We start from the raw sequence: 20,645 nt of genomic DNA, 5'->3' as shown, positions 1-20,645 counted from the left end.
TTTGTACTTTTATACTGGTGAAATCTTGATAGTCACAATGGCTTGAAGGGGTCATGCAGCATAAGCAATTTCAGTTCACAGAGGAGATATGCTGCGGATGGACTCTTACAGATTCAATGGAGGGGTGGGGACAACTTTCGAGAACAAGGCAAGCTAATACATATCCATAAGACACAGGGAACTGGCCATGTGCTCTGAAAGAGCCTATTACAGGGAACTACAGGCTTACGGGGACAGAGAATTCTGTGATGCTTGAGTGAGCCAATAAATAATCTAAGGCAAATGTTGCAGGCATGGTAAGCTTTGAGCATTGAGGCCTAAGAAATATTTATTCTGGAGGAAGTGACGTCACCACTGGCAATGGCGGTCTAGCTTCTTAGCTCCCGCTCCCCGCCGCGATAAAACAGCTTTAAGTGACCACCATCAGCTATTTTCATCGCTTTTGAATACTCCCGAGTGGCAATACTCACCAGCCGGTATGAGTAAGGCGCATTCGGCGCGGAACAAGGACTCGGAGAAGTCGGCAGGCGGCGGGCCGAGTAAGACCCCGAAGCGCCACGAGGCAATGGCGCAGGCCTCGCCTTCTGACTCCGACTCAGCCTTATCGCTGGCGGAATCGCGGAGACCCCCCGCAAAAAAGGGCGTCTCGGGCGAACTCAAACAGATTCTGTCCGGTATCCAAGAGGACATCCAAAAATCAAAGGAGGAGATACTAGAAAAGATGGAGGTGCTAAGCGCAGATCTCCGCGAGCTGGGGGGACGAATGGAAGAAGCGGAATTTAGGCTGGACGAGCATTCAGAGTCCCTAACTGCTCATGATGCACACATACAGGAATTGGATCAAAAAACAAAAGACTTGGCTTATAAACTGGACGACTTAGAAAACCGGGGCAGGAGGAATAATCTCCGGCTCCGCGGGGTTCCAGAGGGTGGTGAGATGGAAGATGTCCCACTAATAGTGCAAACTATATGTGCAACCTTGATGGGGTCCGAGGTAGAGGCAGAGAAGATTGACTTGGACAGAGCACATAGAGCCCTGGGCCCGCGTCAGGAGACTAGAGCGCGAGACATCATCGTGCGATTTCATAAGTATGAAATAAAAGAACAAATTCTTGCCTGTGCTCGGAAGAAACAGGATTTGGAGTATGAAGGAGCCAAGATAACAGTATACCAAGATCTTTCCCAGTTCACACTGCAGCAGAGGCGACTCCTGAAGCCGGCCCTGGATGTCCTAATCAAAGAGAAGCTCATCTACCGGTGGGGCTTCCCTTTTTCGCTGAACTTCACGATTAAGGGGACCAGATATAGGGTTTGCTCCCTAACCGAAGCTTGGGCGTCTTTGTATGCGGTGGGACTGGTGAGCTCGAAGGCGCCTCTGGGAGAGCTGGCACCTACGACGAAAGCAAAGCTACAAAAATGGCAGCGGGTCCCCGCATCCAGCAAGCGCAGCAACCCGAAGCGGAGAGCGACGGTGGAGGGAACCTGAATGCTGATACGCTGGCCTAATCGGGGCCTGTCACCTGAGTTCCTTGCGTCTGTGGACGATGAAGAGCAGATGGACGCATATGTGGTATCAGGGGGACACTGCTCATAGAGTCTCCCAATCTGCTTTGTTCTGAGTTTATTTTGAAGTACTATGGTTATTGGGGGGTCTGTATGTATATATATACATTTTATTCATTTTCTTTTCTTTTCATCTCCTCTTCTTCTTTTCCTTTAGTGGGAGGAGGGATGGTCTCAACAGTGAGACACCTAATAGGAGTGAGGTTTTGTATTAGTATTGGGAGAGGGGTAATTCATCGAGAGCTGTGGCATGTATATAAGTTACAGTGTTTTTTGCTCTGTTTAAATGGGATTTGGCATCTGATGGTCACATGGCAACAATTAAAAGGGGGGGGGGGGGGCGGGAGGGAATTGGATCGGCCTGAAACACAGTGGGTTACTTTCTCACATCCCACTCGGGGGGCATGTACCTTCGGGTTGGTGACTGGAGAAGGGGGAAGGGGGGGTTAGACATTGGGTTTAAGGGGAGGGAAGGGGAGGGTGGGCTTGGACTGGCACATTGTAGGAGGATGGAGGTGAAAGTGAGGATAGTGGGTCGGTATGCTCTGCTCGTTCTGCTTGGTTTTATGTTTTAGTTATGAGTATAAATCTTAAGATCATATCTTACAATGTAAAAGGATTGAATATGCCACAAAAAAGGCAGAAATTATTTAAAGAGCTCCAGCAGCTGGGGGCTCATATAGTTCTGTTGCAGGAGACACACCTCCGCCGGAAGCACGAAAGACTCCTCTCCCATCCTAAATACCCCAGGTCCTTTTTTGCCTCCTCTAATGAAGGAACCAAAAAACGTGGGGTGGCGGTGTTATTTCATGAGTCAGTACAGGCCCAAATAGTAAAGGTTAAACGGGATCCAGGCGGGCGGTTTCTGTTCTTGCACATAACATTAGATCACATGGACATAACCCTAGCCTGTATATACGCCCCGAATGATCGCCAGCAGGCTTTCTACATTAAAACAAGGAATCTTTTAGCTACATTTGCACAAGGATCTATAATATTGGGAGGCGACTTCAATGGAGTAATGGATCCGGTTTTAGACCGGTCTGGGACGGGGCAGACTGTAGGCACTCGGGATGCCTTAGCGTTGGGATCAATGGCCACTTCTCTGGGGACTCTGGATGTGTGGCGATTGAGTCACGCGCAAATGAGAGATTATACATATTACTCAGCAGTGCATGCATCATACTCACGTATTGACTATATTTTTCTCGATGTAGCTCTATCAGAGCAGGGGCCCAGCGCAGGTATTGGCAGTGCGACTCTGTCTGATCATGCCCCGGTTTGGGTCGTACTGCCAACAATCAAGGCAGAGATTAAATCAAAAGATGGGCACTTAATGCCAGTATGTTACAAGAGAGTGAGGTGGTGGAGGGCTGTAAAAAAGTGCTGAAAGAGTATCTGGAGATCAATAAGACATCGGGGCCACCCCTTAGCATTGTGTGGGACGCCATGAAGGCAGTGTCGAGAGGCTACTTTTTACAGCTGGCTAGTAGGAGGGCTAGGATTCGCAGAAAACAAGTGGCTCAATGCTTAGATAGGATCAAGAGTTTAGAAGCTCAGCACAAGGCCGGCGGCTCTCTGACCACATTGGAGGAGCTGCGAGCCCAGCGTCTTCAGCTGGACTCTATTTACTCTGAACACTTAAGCCAATTACAATCTCGATCGAAGGTTTATTCTTATGAATTTTCTAACAAAGCGGGACGCCTGCTGGCCCTGAGGCTACGTAGGAAAAAGGCGGAAAGGGCGGTAACACATATCCGGGAGAGAGGAGGGGACATGCTGAATACATCGGAAGCTATTAGAAGGCGGTTTGGTGACTTCTACAAGGAGTTATATGCTCGTGAAATAAACCCCCCTGCTGATTCTATTGCAGATTACATAGCAGAGACTGATTTAGCCTCTCTGACATGCCAGCAACGTGCCACTCTGGATGAGCCGGTCACCCCGCTTGAAATACACAAAGCTATTCAGCATTTACCATCTGGTAAGTCCTCGGGGCTGGATGGACTACCTAATGAGTTTTATAAACAATTTGCTTCTGACCTGGCCCCACTTTTGGCTGACATGTTCAACCAAATAGGGCGGGGGGAGTCTCTACCGGCCTCCATGTTAGAGGCATGGATAGCAGTATTACCAAAACCAGACAAAGACCTAGCGGACTGTGGGTCTTATCGTCCTATATCGGTTCTAAACGCAGACGTCAAAATTTTAGCCAAAGTCTTAGCTAATAGACTAGCCCCTATGCTCCCAGCGATTATTCACCCAGATCAAATGGGTTTCGTTTCCTATAGGAAAGCAATGGATAACACAAGAAGAGTAGTAGATTTAATGTATTTGGCAAAAAAAATGCGAAAGCCTATGTGTCTCCTTAGTCTAGACGCTGAAAAGGCCTTCGACAGGGTGCATTGGCCATTCATGTACAAAGTGATGGAGACCTTTGGGATAGGACCCCAATTCAGTAGGTGGATTCAAGCATTCTACACCTCACCTAAAGCATGTATCAGCTTGAATGGGGGCTACTCTGAACTCTTCACTCTGCACAGGGGCACCAGGCAGGGATGCCCTCTCTCCCCGATGTTGTTTGCAATGGTCATGGAACCTTTTGCGTCTAGGGTTAGATCCAACCCGGGGATCACTGGCATTACAATAGCGGGGAGAGCACATAAACTGGCCCTCTTCGCAGACGACGTGTTATTGTTCATCACTCGCCCTCTAACATCTTTCCCTGAGCTTTTGCAGGACATTGAACAATACTCAACACTCTCAGGATTTAGAGTAAATATGTCCAAATCTGAAGCCCTAAACGTGACCCTCGATGTGGAACTGGTGGAAACTTTAAAATCGACGTATGCTTTTCGGTGGGCTAGTGGGAGTATCCGCTACCTGGGGGGTGAACATTACTGCTAGGCTCTCTGATCTTTTCACAGCAAATTATAAAGGCCTGGGCCGTGTCCTCACTGCAGATATGGAGAGATGGGGAGACATTGCACTCTCCTGGTTTGGCCGTATTGCCGCAGTTAAGCTAAACATATTATCACGTTTACTGTACCTGTTCCAGGCTCTTCCGGTCCCCCTGCCTCGTAAATTTCTTGCTGCACTGCAAGATCGTATTGTGCGCTTTATCTGGGCTGGCAAACGTCCGCGGCTAGCACGAGCCTTCTTGTACCAGGATAGGAGGAGGGGAGGGCTGGGGGTCCCCAACTTAGGTTGGTACTACAGAGCAGCTCAGGCACGTGCGGCTGTGGAATGGTTCCAGGACTACCCTGATCGGCAATGGGTGGGCCTGGAGCAGTTCACATTGGGCACAAGGCCGTTGGGGGCAATAATGTGGATACCAAGGTCCCTTAGGTCATTGGAGGAGGGTTTGTGCCCCTCCATATACGTTACTCTGTCTAACTGGGATAGTCTTTTCCCGCATCGTCAATGCTTACTGTCGCGCTTATCCCCCATAGCATATAATCCCTTATTTATTCCGGGGACAGAGAGAGGCATATTCACTAGATGGTATGAAGGAGGGCTGAGAACTTGGGGGCAACTACTGGCGGGAGAGTCCCTTTTGTCTTATACAGAAATTCAACAACAGTTTCCAACAGTGGTGACTGATAAGTATGCATTTCTCCAACTCTCGCATTTCCTTCAGACGAAAGCAATTCAGGAAGTAATACACAGACAGCAATTAACTCTTGAGCAAATATGTGAGGGACAGGCTACGACCACAGGGCTGATATCTCGTTTACATCATATTATTGCTCAACAAACACCTTGTTATACACTTCACAGGAAGGGTTGGCAGAGGGAACTGGGGATTGAACTGGAGGATACGGTATGGGAGAGGATTGAACGAGCGGCGGCCGGGGTGTCGTCTCATGTCCCGTTCAAAGAAAATGCCATTAAAGTTCTATTTAGGTGGTACATGACACCAGAGCGTTTACAACGAATTTATCCCACCATGCCTGGGCAGTGCTGGAGGGGATGTGGTGTGAAGGGATCCATGGGACATATCTGGTGGAAATGTAGGAAAATCAAAGCTTATTGGAAAGCAGTTCGTAGCAGACTGCAGGTATGGCTGGGAACTCAAATTCCATGGAATCCCACCATTTTTCTGTTTTCAACAAAAGCAGCGGGCCTCACACCTACCCAACAGACTTTGGTGCGCTATGCCACCTGTGCAGCTCGGATAGTTATAGCGGCTTGTTGGAAACAGACTACGATTCCGCCATTAACTAGGTGGCTTCGAAAATTGGGATATGTCTGTGAGATGGAACGGCTCATAGCTGAGCGGAGTAACCGTACAAATAGATGGCACTCGATTTGGGACCCCTTTCTCCTTCATACATAATTTCGATGACGAACCGGGTTGTGATAAAGCCAGTCCAAGGGGGGTATGGGAAGAGGGTGGGGGGGAGGGGGGTTAAATTTGATTTCTAAAGTAAAAGTTCTACAAAATTTGAAGTTATATGTATTGCTTTGCATTGTCATCAGATCTTTGTATGCCTTGTCTGAAACATGTATCATTTGTTAATATTGACTTCAAATAAATAAAAAAAAGAAAAAAAAAAAAAAAAGAAATATTTATTCTAGAAGAGACTGTACAGGGGATTTATTAGCTCACTCAAGAATCAGAATGCTCAGTTGCCACTTGCTGGTAGGTGTGGACAACACATCTGTCTTCTCTGGAACAGTCTGCAGGGCCACTAAAGTAATTTAAAAACATGTTTACACATGTTCTTCTTGTCTAATATAGCATTACTAGTTGTAAAGCCCATTAAAACGGGCGACATTTTTGTTGTGAAAAATGTAATGAAATAGCCAAAGCAAGAAATGAGAGTTCCTCGGAGTGTGTATGTTTGAAGAGAGTGTGTGTGAGAGAGAGTGAATGTGCGAGTGTGTGTGTGTGACAGAGAGTGAGACTGGGTGCGAGTGTGTTTGTGAGAATGAGTATGTGCGAGTGCATGAGACTCAGTGAGTGTGAGAGTGTGTTTCACACAGATACAGTGTGTGTGACAGTGTGTGAGACAGAAAGTGTGAGAGTATGTGTGCGATACACAGACTCTCTGTGAGACCGAGTGAGAGTGACTGTGACACATAGAGAGTGAATGTGATACAATGTGAGAGACAGTGTGTGAGAGTGAGAGAAAGACACTGAGTGTGTGCGTGACAGATACCTCCCCCCTCCCTCTCTGGTGTCAGGACCCCTCCCTCTCTCTGGTGTCAGGACCCCCCATCCCCCTCCCTCTCTGGTGTCAGGACCGCCCTCTCCCCCCCTCCCTCTCCCTCTCTCTGGTGTCAGGACCCCCCTCCCTCTCTGGTGTCAGGACGTCCCTCTCTGGTGTCAGTACCCCTCCCTCTCCCTGGTGTCAGGACCCCTCCCTCCTTCCCTCCCTCTCGATTTATGCCCTCACTCTCTACAGGGACCGAGAGCCGCGCGTCACCTGATGCATCAAACATGGCGCTGCTGCTGAGCTCCAATGCGCAGGAAAGTTCCGGGCTTGCCAAAGCCGGCACACATCAAAGCAACTCGCGCCACACACTCCTGCTGTGTTCTTCCGCTTGCCGCAGCGGGAGCAACGCTTCACCGGGGCGCAGAACAGCGTGCCAGTGTCAGAGGTACTGGGTGCATTTTATCAGTGGCAGCATAGGTACTGGGTGGTAGCAGCAGCGAAGTGGGTTTAGTCGGCAGAGAGCTGTAAGAACTGCTCGTGCTGTCCCCGCATATCCCCGCAGAAGGTATTGGAGACACGGGAGAGAGGTGTGACGTGCCACGCATGCGCAGAACAGCTGGGCTGTTCTGCACATGTGCGGCACGTCGGTCACTCTTCATTTATATAGTAGGATATTTTGTTTAAAGATCAGAAACCAATCACATATTCAAGTTTGGTTCTTAGTTAACAATGATGCGATATTTCCTCCCCCCTCCTAATTTCCCCTCTTTTTGCATGTTTGCTTGTTTTTATAAAACAGTCTGTATCCATACTTATGTTTTCTACATCCTTTCCTGAAATTCCCTACAAGCTGCCTCTGTCCAGACCTGCTCTTATATTATGGAGTAAGGAAAAAAAAAAGATCAGGCATCTTTTTATATAAATAGAACAGTGTTTATAGGATTACAACTGCCCTGATCTAGTAACCCAATTTCCAAAGTTTGAGCAGAAGGAGGTTAAATATGTTCATGCTTACACAACAAGCAGTAAATCAAAGGATCAAAAGTAGGGTAACTGAACAGCAGGATTCCACCAAAGTAGTGTAAGAGACTTTGAGGCAGATGCAGCAACCAAACGTAAAAAAATCTAAATAGTTAAAGTCCCTAACGATTTTAAAATAACGAAAAATGCACCAAAAAAAAAAGTCACACATGCTGAGATCGGTATTGAAACGTACAATGTATCAAAGAATCACAATACACATCGTTAATCTGCCCCCAAATCATGCGCAGAGCAGCCAAGCGTTATGTTAGCTGCTCTGCGCATGCCACAAACAGTCAAAACACAGTCAAATCACAAGCACATGGCTCCCAAATAAAATAAAAATAAAAAAAGGATCGGGAGGGGGCAAGGGCGCTCATCAGGAGCGTCCTGTACGGACGGCCTTGCCCCCCCCCCCCCCGCTGCTCCCCACTTTCCGCCGCTCCCCCTACCCCGAAAAAGCAAAATTCAAGCAGCCCCTGCCCCCCTCCCTTCCTCACTACTCTCACCTCAGCTCCGCCTCCCGACATCCTCCGTCCTGTGCCCTGCCCCCTTTTGGGGTCGTCGCCGCCATTCCCCTCCTCCATCGGGCCCCCCTCCCTCTTACTGGGCCCGTGCAGCGCCTCTCTCCTCTGTCTGAAGGCGCTGCACGGGCAAGAAGAAAGCCTGATGCCTGCCTTTGCCCAGCTTCGATGGCGCGTCTTTCTCCTGCTGGGCCCGCCCCTTTCTGACGTCGGTAACCTACGTAGGTTACTGACGTCAGACAGGGGCGGGCGCAGCAGGAGAAAGACGCGCCATCGCGAAGGCAGGCATCAGCTGATTCAGCTTTCTTCTTGCCCGTGCAGCGCCTTCGGACAGAGGAGAGAGGCGCTGCACGGGCCCGGTAAGAGGAAGGGGGGCCCGATGGAGGAGGGGAATGGCGGCGACGACCCCAAAAGGGGGCGGGGCACGGACGGAGGATGTCGGGAGGCGGAGCTGAGGTGAGAGAGTAGTGAGGAAGGGAGGGGGGCAGGGGCTTCTAGAAGTTTGCTTTTTCGGGGTGGGGGGAGCGGCGGAAAGTGGGGAGCAGCGGGGGGGGGGGGGGGGGCAAGGCCGTCCGTACAGGACGCTCCTGATGAGTGCCCTTGCCCCCTCCCGATCCTTTTTTTTATTTTTATTTTTTTATGTGTTTTCTGAGGTCCTTTGGACCAATCACAGCGCTTTTAGCTCTGCTAATGCGCTGGGATTGGCTCAAAGTTTGTTTATTTTTTCACTTAACACTTTTTCCTGGCACAGAGCTGTCCTAACGAGAGGTCCAGACCTCTCGTTAGTTTTCCTGCCTTTTTCCTGCGTAAAGGCAATCGGAAAAGGTTAGTGCATGTCGTTTCAATGGGGTTTTCACACTAATTGCTCATCTCCATTCCGTTTTCGTTAGCTGCTACTGTCGTCGGAAAATAGGCTTAAGTGCATGGAAAGGATAGGAAATTCTTCCCTGAGGGCTCATTTAACGATGAAAAACGTTTAGTGCATCTACCTCTTTATCTTCCTTGCCAGCTCTGTTGTTAAAGCCTGAAGGAGATCCACCAGCTGAATTAATCAACACGTCTTTGTTTCTGTAAATACAGCTCTTTCTTGAACAATAGTATATGAACCTATACTTGCCCAGTAGAGCTAGAGACTAGGCCTAGCCACATGCTGATATCTAAACCCATGGTTTCTACCATCAAATTACCAATAAAATACAGCACCGCACAATGCTGTAAGCTAGTGAGATAGAAATTTCAAACATGCAGAATTTTTGTGTTAATTGGGGGGGTGGGGGTGGGGAAAGAGTCTGCCAGACATGCACAAAAGTTCCATGTAAGGGTGCCTCCACTGTGTGCCTGTCCAAAGAAAAGGCCTTGTTTTTCTTTTTTCTGCAACCAGAGCAGAGGCTGCAACTTTAAAAGACACAAGAGTGTGCATGTCCACCCGAAAATGAAAGTGTCAGCCTATATCTGTGTATGAACCAGAACGTTTTTCTGTGTATAAATATTAGCCTTGCAGAAATTTCTTGCACATATTTTATGAGGCTGATATTTATGTGCAGAACATTCCAGAAAAAAAGAAAAACCCAAGGCATTTAAGTCCTGTCAACTAAACCTTGTAAGCTGCTGCAGACTTAGTGATAACTTTCTCACGCGTGTGTGCACCAAAATCCAGTTTATTTTTCTGCATTGTGAAGGAATACCTAATGGCTTCATTATTTTAATATAGTACACACGTCTAATAAGCAAGTTAACCTCTGCAGTGAACCCCTGGCTGTAGCATGTGCACATGGTGCGTGTTAACAGAATCATTCAGCCTGCAGTAGCTTTTAACTTTGCCTTCTTAGTGCTGCTAGTACTGTTTTAAAGCACTGCCGCTGTATACAAATATCCCAAGTGATCCTGCTTTGTTGGGGCTGCTATGTATATTTTCTGGACTCCTCTCTCCGCTTTACCTCCTACATTCCAGTCTAGATGCCAAAACGGCATACATTTATAGAAGTATATAAACTCTACCAAGTTGAGAAAATACTGAAAAAACAACTTCATTAAATGAAGTACCACATAGGCTAAGAGCTCAAATTGCTTTAAAATCTCATCTAATTCTCAAACAAAACAGTAATTAACTAAAGGTTTAACTTTGTCCAAAGTGCATGCATCCCAGCATTTATTTCGCTTTACAAATGGCACGGATCTCTTAATATGTAAAATATACTTCTAAAAATGAAAATAATTATTTTCAGGGCAACCCACAAAAAAAAAAAAAAGTTAAACAATTAAGAGAGAAACTTCCAAAAGGCACATGTACATGCTTTGCTAAACAGAATGAAAGGTGTATGAAAGAAATTCTGGAGCGCTTGCAGTCTTCTATAACGGCTCACACGGAACAGTGTTAGCAAAGAAAACGAACAGTCAAGTCAAGCTGGTTGAACTGCTTTAGTCAGTACAGGCTGCCAACCAGTATAAAAACAACTTCACTTGCCCTGGTGATGATATTACAAAACTTTTTCATCTGTATTTTTGCAGTTCTGCTTTCTGGATTGGTAAGACAGAACAGCAGGAACACTGGGTGTTGTATTTTTCTATAATTGCAATACACGACTTCACAGGAGTGTTCTGAAAACAGAAGTTTTGCATTTTTGGGTCCTTGGGAATGCTTAGACACCTACTTAGATTTGGATTATGGGCCCTTACATGGGCATCGAGTAACTTTCCTTAGCCCTGATGCAGCATATACCCGTTACTTTATACTGATGGCAGTCTGTTTTCTAGTAGCACAGGAGGGTGCTGGTGCTCAAGGCCATGCTACTGTTCTTACACATTATAAAATCAAGTAGAGCTAAATAGGTAGGAAGGTTAACATTTAAAATCTAACTTCAAAATGAGTCTTTAAAAATCAGAGCGAGTCCAGACATGAGTGCCACTGACTTACATACCTTGCAGGCAATACTAAATTTGCTACAATATGCAAAAATAATTGTCACCTTAGATCCACCACAAAGTAGGTTCTAAACCCAAAATACAATTTATAAGGTGTTTCTGCATATAATGTTATAACTTAGAGTCCAGTAAAATGGAGCACTACCAGCTTAAAAAGTCACGTTTTAAACAAGCACCTGGTATATTTCTCCACAGCAAGCAAAATAGTAGGAGTAGGCCAAATATAAGTTTACAAGACCCTTATATAAAAAGACCCAATATGGGGCTGTGTTTCGGCAGAAAACCACCTGCCTCAGGTGTCATATACTTTGCTCTGTGTGGTTGTACTAGAAATGTTCTTTATTATCTTCTGCTCAGTAGGCAGTCTTTTTCCTGTACTTCTGAAGAAACTTTTTATTTTGGTTATTTGTTCTTTTTTTTGCTGCTGTTCTTCTGCCCAGAGAAATGTCCTTTTCAGATAAAAGGAAGAGGCAGGTGGTTTTCCACTCAAACACAGTCCCTATCAGGTCTTTTTATGTGAGGTGCTTCAACAATAGTCTTGTAAACTTATTTGGCTGCTGGAGGTTTGAGACCTACCCATACTTTTTTGCTTTTTGTTCTTAAAGTGGGGTTTTTTTTTTTCTGTTCTCATTTTTCTCTGGGCATTTCTCCACAGTACAAGAGCAGCCGGGAATAAAAGGGTAACAGGAACCACATGTCCGATCCTCTAGCTTTTCCATTTCAAATCCAATGGTTTTAGGAATGCTGGCAAAGGCAACTCATCCAGGCCTTCAGGAAAGCGTGCTGGTGAGAGACAGTGAATTAACACCTGCATGGACCGGATGAAAAGGGATGGAGGACTTGAACCTGACAGCCATAGAAATCGAGGCTCACCTAACAGGTTCTGCCAGAACTCCTGTTCCTCCAGGAGCCACCGGTGGTTCTGAAAGCACAGCTTCACAGGCAAGAAAAGTGAGAAAGAATCCAAGCATAGTAGCGCTGTATGTATGTCCTTCTGGCTTTCGCCTATCTGCTGTAACAAAGTGTCCAAAGGAGTGTTTCCACCACTGTCCACTAAGCACGGTGATGCACCATGCCCTAATAACAAAACCAAACACTTGGACCGGAGCAGCTCACATGCCAAGTGCAGTGGAGTCTTGCCACCTTCCACACCAGCACAGCCCTGTCTATTCACGTAGCTGGCTCGCTGGTCAGCCGGAAAGTCCTGAATGGTCTTCAGGATCCTAAGCAGGATGCTGCTGCGGTTGTAACGAACTGCCATGGCCAGATGAGGTGCTGAAGCCTGGCAGCAGCCAAAGCTCTTGCTTGGTCTAGCCAGTGCATCCTCAGGGAAGTGGCTTAATAGATATTGGGCATAGGACTGGTGGTCATGTACCAGAGCGTACAGCAAAGCTTCCGACGGAGAATAGGTGCTCACTCTTCTGCCCTCCTCCCAATGCAGCACCTCCATGAGCCGCATGTCCTCCAAGATCCACACTGGCAACAGATCCCTTACTGCCTGGTAAAAGGCAAAGGAGGTCTTTCGGCATTGCTTTTGTGACTGGTAACTATCATTGCTGCAACTGTTCAGCCATTTCACATTACCAGGCATGCTGGCATTCAGATTTTAAGGTGAATTTGCTTTTTTTGTTGTAATGTAAATCGGAGTCCGCACTAGGCCTTATATCCTGAGGGCGAAAAAAAAAAAAGTTAGTACAACTCAAGAAATATCCCACTGTCAATATCTTGAATTTCCTTATTTTAGGAAATTTATCTATAAAAGTGAAAAACAAACTAAAGGGCCCCGTTTACTAAGCCGTGCTCTAGGCACGCAAGCATTTTTAGTGCACGCTAATACTACAGACACCCGTAGGAATAGCACACACTAATTTTTAGCACATGCTAAAAATGCTAGTGCACCTTAGTAAACAGGGCCCTAAGTTTCTGTTTAAAGACATATCATGCTACACTTATGAGTCCTTGAGATGAAAACAGATCTGAACGCCCACCAGAAAAATCAGCAGGAAATGGTCTTTTACCAAACTGTGCTAATTACAGCCAAAGCCCATTCAAAGTGAATGGGTTTTATCAGCATTGCCGTGCCAGGATTGCTAGCACGATTTGGTAAGAGAGGCCCTAAGCTAGGCTTTTAAATTTCAGAGATGCTGAATGTCCCATTCCAATTTATTTATATCTGCATTTATATCCCACATTTTCCATAATTGCTTTGGTTCAATGTAGCGCACAATAAATATCACAAGAGCAAATACATATAATTACTCTCTACTGCATCAAAATAACCACAAGAATAGAAGCAACTCTTAAACGCAAAAAACTCAAGCATGAAATTGCTGATCTGCTGTTACAAATATGTAATCTGTAGTTTAAATCGTCCGTAGTACCTGAAGACTGGAGGGTGGCCAATGCGACACCGATTTTTAAAAAGGGTTGTAGGGGTGATCAGGGAAATTATAGACCAGTAAGCCTGACATTGGTGCTGGGCAAAACAGTGGAAACTATTATAACGAATAAAATTACAGAACATGTATGAAAACATGGTTTAATGGCCAGAATCAGGAATTATTAGGAAAGGGATGGTGAACAAGACCGAAAATACTATGCTGCCTCTGTATTGCACCATGGTGGAACCGCACCTTGAGTACTGCGTTCAGTTCTGGTCGCCGTATCTCAAAAAAGAGAATAGCGGAATTAGAAAAGGTTCAAAGAAGAGCAACCAAAATGATAAAGGGGATGGAACTCTGACTCTTATGTGGAAATACTAAAGAGGTTAGGGCTCTTCAGCATGGAAAAGAGACGGATGAGGGGAGATATGATTGAGGTCTGCAAACCCCTGAGTGGTGTAGAACGAGTAGCAATAAATCACTTTTTTACTTGTTCCAAAAGAACAAAGACTAGGGGACACTCAAAGTTACATGTAAATACTTTTAAAACAAATAGGAGGGAATTAAGTGGTTAAGTGTATCTGGGTTTAAAAAAAATAAAAGGTTTGGACAAATTCCTGTAGAAAAAAAGTCTGCTACTGACAGCCATGGGAAGCAACTGCTTGCCCTGGGATTTATAGTATGGAGTGTTGCCACGATCTGGATTTCTGCCAGGTACTTGTGACCTGACTTGGCCACTGTTTGGAAAACAGGGAACTGGGCTAGATGGACCATTGGTCTGACCCACTATGGCTACACTTATGTTCTTATGTTAATCAAACGTTAGTTTCAGCACCCTGTTTCCCATTCGCATGCATACAGCCTGGCTCCAAGGGGTAGTGTGGCAGCTAGGGTTGTCACCCTTCTTGCCCCCTCCCCACCAAAATAAACCTAACTCCCTCCTTGCGACCACACTTGCTCACAACTCATCAGCATCTTACAGCTGCAGGGAGGGAGCTATTTTAATTCTCCTTCCCTCATAGAACTAAACCGCATCACCGTTGGTGGGGGAAGAGCACATGAACAGGGTGACAATCTGATCAAGAAAGAAGGATAGTTGGGGGGGGGGGGGATGGTCACGTGACCTTCACCGGTATCCAGGGGCGTATCTGGAATCCGCCTCTCTCCACCCCCTCCCCGCCGTCAACCCTCCCCCGCTGCTTACTTTTGCTGGCGCCGAGGTCCGACCCGCAATCTTCGTTTTTCGTCTTCCTCCGTGGCCATGCTTCCAGGAAGTAACGCTGCAGTGCTGCATCGTTGAATCCAGGTCGACGTCTGACGTCAGACGCCGAACTGGATTCAACGAATCAGCACTGCAGCGTTACTTCCTGGAAGCATGGCCACGGAGGAAGACGAAAAACGGAGATTGCGGGTCGGACCTCGGCGCCAGCAAAAGTAAGCAGCGGGGGAGGGTTGACGGCGGGGAAGGGGGCCAGGGCGAAATCTGCGGGGGCCCTGGCCCCTGTGGCCCCACGCAGATACGCCCCTGTGGACGCGTAGGGCTTTCTCTCTTGCCAGCATCTTATTTTACAAACCATAGCATTTCTTCTACTTTCTCATAGTTCTGGTACACCTGATACGATGGCGTCAAAAACCAGCAGAAATGATGGATCGCATCCTCTCTCTTCAGCCTCTAAGCAAAAATGTCCCCATGCCTGACAAGGCCCTTCTGGCGTCATTACCTCAGGAAAAAATGGAATCCCTTGTTGATGACATCAAGGCTTTACATGTTCTGAAGGAACAAAAGCTTACTACTACCTCTGAAATCAGATCAGAGTTAGCTACGATATCCACTCAGCTTATTCAGTTTAATGCCCGAATTGAATTCCTGGAAGACCGCATGTCAGCTCACAATGCGTTTCATTTGAAGACGAACCGTAAGTTGAACAAAATTGATTTTCTCCAGCGTGAGATAGATCTCTCTAACCGCTTGAGACGGAAGAATATTCAAGTACTCGGGCTGCCTGAGCAAGCTGAGGGGAAGGGACATGATCTTATTTTTAAAAGCGCTCCTCATAAAACTTGCGGCGCTTCCAACCGACTTTATAATTGATATAGAACGTGTCCACTGAGTAGCACAGTGACCTATTCCTGGGAAAGACTACCCACGTCCTGTAATCGTTAAATTTCTGCGTCATGACCAGATGATATTAATCTTAAATGCTATTCGGTCTAAATCTCCTGTTTCATAATGGGGCAAAACTTCTTCTGGTTCCTGATTTCTCTAAAACCACTGCTAAAAAGCGAAAGTTGTTCTTATCAATGCGCCCTAAGTTGAAAACTTTAGGAGCACAATATAGTCTTCTGAATCCTGCAGTTATGCGTGTAACATTTCAAAACACCACTAAGCACTACAATGATCCTGCTGATCTGCAGAAGTTTCTCGATGCTGTTTCTTGTGCTGCAAATTGATATTTTGAAGCTGAATTGAAATGCAAATGTTTATTCTTCTCATTTAAGATGTTGCTCTCACATTGCTGCTACATGAATCTCTGTTGTACTTTTAATGCTGGCTTAGGCCCTCTCCTGGTGTCTATACTTGGCTCATGTGCCCCGCAAGGGATTTCCTTATCTCTGCTTTTTTCTCTCCTCGTTGGCGTATGCTTTTTCTGCCCAATTGCTTTGCTTCTTACTAAAATTTATTTTGTTATATTTCATGGGGTTTTTTTTCTCTGGAGGATTTTCAACTTGCAAATTTTTTCCAACTCTCCTCATGCATTTGCTGCCTAGTTTGGCATGTTACAATTGACTGCAGATTTCAAAGGCTTCAGAGATGAATCTGCAAATACTCTCCCTCAACGTGAAGGGAATTTCTAATCCCGCTAAAAGGAAAAATCTTATATTGTACCTGAGCATTTGAGCAAATTATCATTGACCCGTTATTGCACTCTCATCTAAATGGCATGCATCTTCCTAAAAGTATTGTCTCCAATCCAATCATTACTACTGCTCATAAGTTACTGTCATCTTTTGATAAGTCTTAAGTAGTCCCTGGTCCTCTACAGCACGTGTGCCTGTCTGGAACAACCCTAAATTTAAAAAATTGATAAAAAGCAAATTTCGTGGTCTCATTGGCAGCACATGGGCATATGGACCCTTAATGATTTTATTGACTTAAAAAAAACAAACTTGGAAATCCTTCGTAGATATGAAAACTGAATTCTCGCGGTCTGATTCTCAATTTTATCAATGGCTACAGATTACCTCTATGCTGAGGAAAAGCAGGTTGCAAATTCAGCGTATGCCTCAAACTCCAGAACTTGCTGACATAAATTTACGGCTCCAGCATACAGGCCACGCTGCTTCCCACATTTACAAATATATCCTAAGTAAGCTTCCTATTAAATGTACAGGGGTTTACGTAGATGCTGGGAGGAGGTCATCCAACTATCTATCTCAGATAAGTTATGGGAGCAGCTATGGAGTTCCTTATTTAAGTGTTTTAAATCTTCGTCAACATTGCAGTCTTTATACTTTTTCATGCACAGATCATTGTGGACGCCTCTTAAAGTGCACACTATTGATTCCTCTAACTAGAACTCATGTTGGTCTTGTCAATCTTAGCAAGGTAATTTAAAGCACCTTATATTTGATTGTATGTGTATTCAGAGTTATTGGAATGACATATGGCTATTAATGGTAGATGTATTCCGTCTTTCTGGTTCATTGTCCTACAAGTATGTGGTACTTAAAAAGACCAATGTTTTAAAGGTGTTCTTAAACCTAATGAATGTACGTACCCTTATTAATCCCATGCTGTCTTTAGCATTAAAAGTAAATTTCCTGCATTGGAAATCCTTATATAAAGTTACTTACCAAGAATGGTGGAATTTGTTGTTGCAAACTTACAAGTGTGAAACTTATTTTGCTAAAAAGTCATTCCGTTTTGTATGTGCAAAAATGGTCTCCACTTGTATCTTATTTTAAAGATGTTTAGTGTAGTATGCTATGTTAGCATGCAATACAGCAAATCAGCAAGCTATGGCTTATGCGTGAAACACGCTTTGTCGCATATCCTCTTTTTTTTTCCTTCCCCTTCTTTATTGTCTTTTAGACAACTATGTACAGTGTTCCTCGCTTCAAGACTGTTATTCATGGTCTTACCTGTATATTGAAAATCAATAAAAATGCTGAGACAAAAAAAAAGTAAGAAGGATAAGTCAGGGACAGACGCAAACAGGTCACAACTCGGCTGTCACAAGAATGCACTGACACCAGCTCAATCTGTCCAGAGTAGCCGCAGTAGTGCTATTCCTCCCCACCCCAGAGCCAGTGCGAGCAGGTCTTAAAGCTTTGGTTATTTCACCTAGTTTCTGGGTCTGCTCCGGCTTCCCTCGCCGCGTCTTGCTCTTTCTCGCTGCAGCAGCTTTCGAACGGGTACGAGCATGGTGCAGGCACACAGCAAACCAGCCGGCACTGTTTCTCCCGAAAATGAATGGGTCGCCTTTAGTGCTCACGGCGCCAATGGCTCTCGCAGAAGCGTCTCTTCTTTCTTACGTGGGCCACACGGAACTCTCATTCCGGTGCCTGGAAGAACTCACACAGAGGTAACCGTTGAAGTGCGTCCTGCCGCTCTCCCCCGCTCGCCCCAGGACGCCGGCAATAGCAACAGCAAACAGTGCATGACCCATCCCAGACCTCTTATTGCCCACAGCCTGAAGGTCGTCAGGACCGCGGAACTGTCCGCCCCGCTTCCATTGGTCGGATGTGGAATTCTTTCACAGACCATTGGCTGTGAGCAGTGGAGACGCCAAGCTTTTATTGCGTCACTAAGGAAGAAGACGGAGACAAACAGGAAAGTTGGGTTTGGTAGGTTGGAGCCGTTGCTCAGAGGATAAGCGTGTTGCTCGCGCCCTTCCCCCTTCTTGCAGTCAGTCATACACAGCTGAGCTCGCCCTCTTCACGTCACACGCTGGCTGTTCTTCCCCACCCCCACGCTCTACCTCTTACAAACCTCCTTGTGCTGCTGTTATGTGCTTCTCTCCTCCCCTCACGTATCACTTCACTGGCATGCTCGCCCTTTTACCCATCACTACTAGCACGAGCTTCCCACTACTGCCGCCGCCCTCCTTCCAACCAACTCATAAAGACCTCTGCTCTCTCACCATAGGCAGGCTTCCACTTCTTACCTTCTCTGGGAGAGTAGAGGAGAGGGAACGGGAGGGCGTGCCTAAGGGACGCTCCTGTCAAAATTGACAGGCAGATGGCACTTTAGAGACTAATGAATTTATTGACGTATAAAACTGACAGAGCAGGAGGCACCTTATAAACTAACCAATTGATTAAGGCAGGAGCTTTTGAGGACTTGAGTCCACTTTGTCAGATGCAACATCTGATAAAGTGGACTCTAGTCTTTGAAAACTCATGCATCAATAAATTGGTTCATTTGTTACAGCTCCACAGGACCACCTGGGAAGGTATACACAAAAAAATATTAACCTGAGTTCTGGCAATTTTAAATACTGTATTTCACAAGAATTTTCAAAATAGTCGCTCTAGCAGTTTGTTTTCATCGTTTTTAATTCAGGTTTTACTTATTTGTCATAGAAGGTCTATGGAGCTTTGTACATTTCCGTTTCTGCTATTACATAACGACGTGGCCCACAAGCAGGGGCGTAGCCAGACCTCACCAGGAGGAGGGGGGTCCAGAGCCTAAGGTGGGGGGGCACATTTTAGCCCATCTCCCCCAGCCACTGCAAGGTACCTTTGCTGGTGGGGGTCCCCAACCCCCACCAGCCTTAGTCTTCTTCAGAGCCTTTCTCCAGTGCGTTCGTTCACTTCACTGATCTGTATTGTGAGTCCTGATGTTACGTGCAGGACGTCAGGACTCACAGCAGGGGCGTATCTGCGTGGGGCCTCAGGGGCCTGGGCCCCCGCAAATTTTGCCCTGGACCCCCTTCCCGCCATCAACCCTCCCCCGCTGCCGTTGCTTACCTTTGCTGGTGGGGGGCCCCAGCCAGCCGAGGTCCGCTTCCACCTGCCACTGCCTTAAAAACTACTTCTTCAGCCGGCGGGGGACCCCAAACCCCCGCCAGCCGCCCCGAGGTGTTTAAAATTCATCTTCGGCCTCCGTTGCCATGCTGCTGTTGATAGGAGCTGTTGAATCCACTTCGGAGTCTGACGTCGCAGCACGTACAACGACGTCAGACTCCGAAGTGGATTCAACAGCTCCTATCAACAGCAGCACGGCCACGGAGGCCGAAGATGAACTTTAAACACCTCGGGGCAGCTGGCGGGGGTTTGGGGTCCCCCGCCGGCTGAAGAAGTAGTTTTTAAGGCAGCGGCAGGTGGAAGCGGACCTCGGCTGGCGGGGGTTGGGGCCCCCCGCCAGCAAAGGTAAGCAACGGCAGCAGGGGAGGGTTGGCGACGGGAGGGGGTGGAGAGAGTCATTGGTGGCGGTGGGGGCTCTGACAATGGCGGGGGGGTCGGTGGCGGCGGGGGGGGGGGGGGCTAAAATGTGCCCCCTCCCTCTGGCTCTGGTCCCCCCTACCGCCGGAGTCCAGATACGCCCCTGACTCACAGCACAGATCAGCGAAGTGAGCAAACGCGCTGAAGACCAAGGCTAGAGGGGGTTGGGGACCCCTGCCAGCAAAGGTACCTTGCAGTGGGGGAGGGTCAACGGGGGGGGGGGGGTCAAAAGTGGAGGGGACCCGGACTAAATCTGTGGGGGCCCATGGCCCCACCTAGCTCCGCCCCCACCTGCAAGGGATTGTACTGACATGAATGCAGCCCTCTATGTGTAAAGGTTGCCCACCCCTGGTCTATAAGGTGCTGCCTGACTCTGTCAAGTTTGTTAAACCAGACTAATTCAGCCACCCCTTTTAACATTCCTGCCCATCTCTCCTTCCTCTCACCTTCTAAGCAGGTCCATGTCTGCTCTTGCTTTGTTCTGCAGGAAGCACTAACGTGCTACCGCAAGGGGCGTAGCTACGGGTGGGCCTGGATGGGCCCAGGCCCACCCAGTTTTGTCTCAGGCCCATCCTCACCTTCTCCCATCCCCGCCATAGCACTGCCTCCTGTCCTGCACTTCACGG

At 46.9% G+C, this 20,645-nt stretch overlaps 1 protein-coding gene across 2 annotated transcripts; it reads right to left on the bottom strand.

Annotated features, from left to right (window-relative positions):
* Positions 1–9,657: 9,657 nt before the first annotated feature.
* Positions 9,658–18,462, bottom strand: ANKRD9 (ankyrin repeat domain 9). Of its 2 annotated transcripts, none has more exons than XM_030214289.1 (2): positions 17,918–18,462; positions 9,658–12,858 (listed from the first exon to the last, which is right to left on the bottom strand). In XM_030214289.1, the coding sequence occupies exon 2, from the start codon at positions 12,780–12,782 to the stop codon at positions 11,898–11,900; it is 885 nt and encodes a 294-aa protein (XP_030070149.1). In that variant the 5' UTR covers positions 12,783–12,858; positions 17,918–18,462; the 3' UTR covers positions 9,658–11,897. The 2 variants fall into 2 exon arrangements, with proteins under 2 accessions (XP_030070149.1, XP_030070148.1); XM_030214288.1 differs by lacking the exon at positions 17,918–18,462 and adding an exon at positions 14,777–14,813.
* Between the last annotated feature and the right edge of the window lie 2,183 nt (positions 18,463–20,645).

This window comes from Microcaecilia unicolor, chromosome 9 (genome assembly GCF_901765095.1).
Source record: "Microcaecilia unicolor chromosome 9, aMicUni1.1, whole genome shotgun sequence".
In the NCBI taxonomy this organism is placed as follows: Eukaryota; Metazoa; Chordata; class Amphibia; order Gymnophiona; family Siphonopidae; genus Microcaecilia; species Microcaecilia unicolor.
Note: the sequence above shows the minus strand (reverse complement) of the source record. Positions and strands in the feature narration are given on the sequence as shown.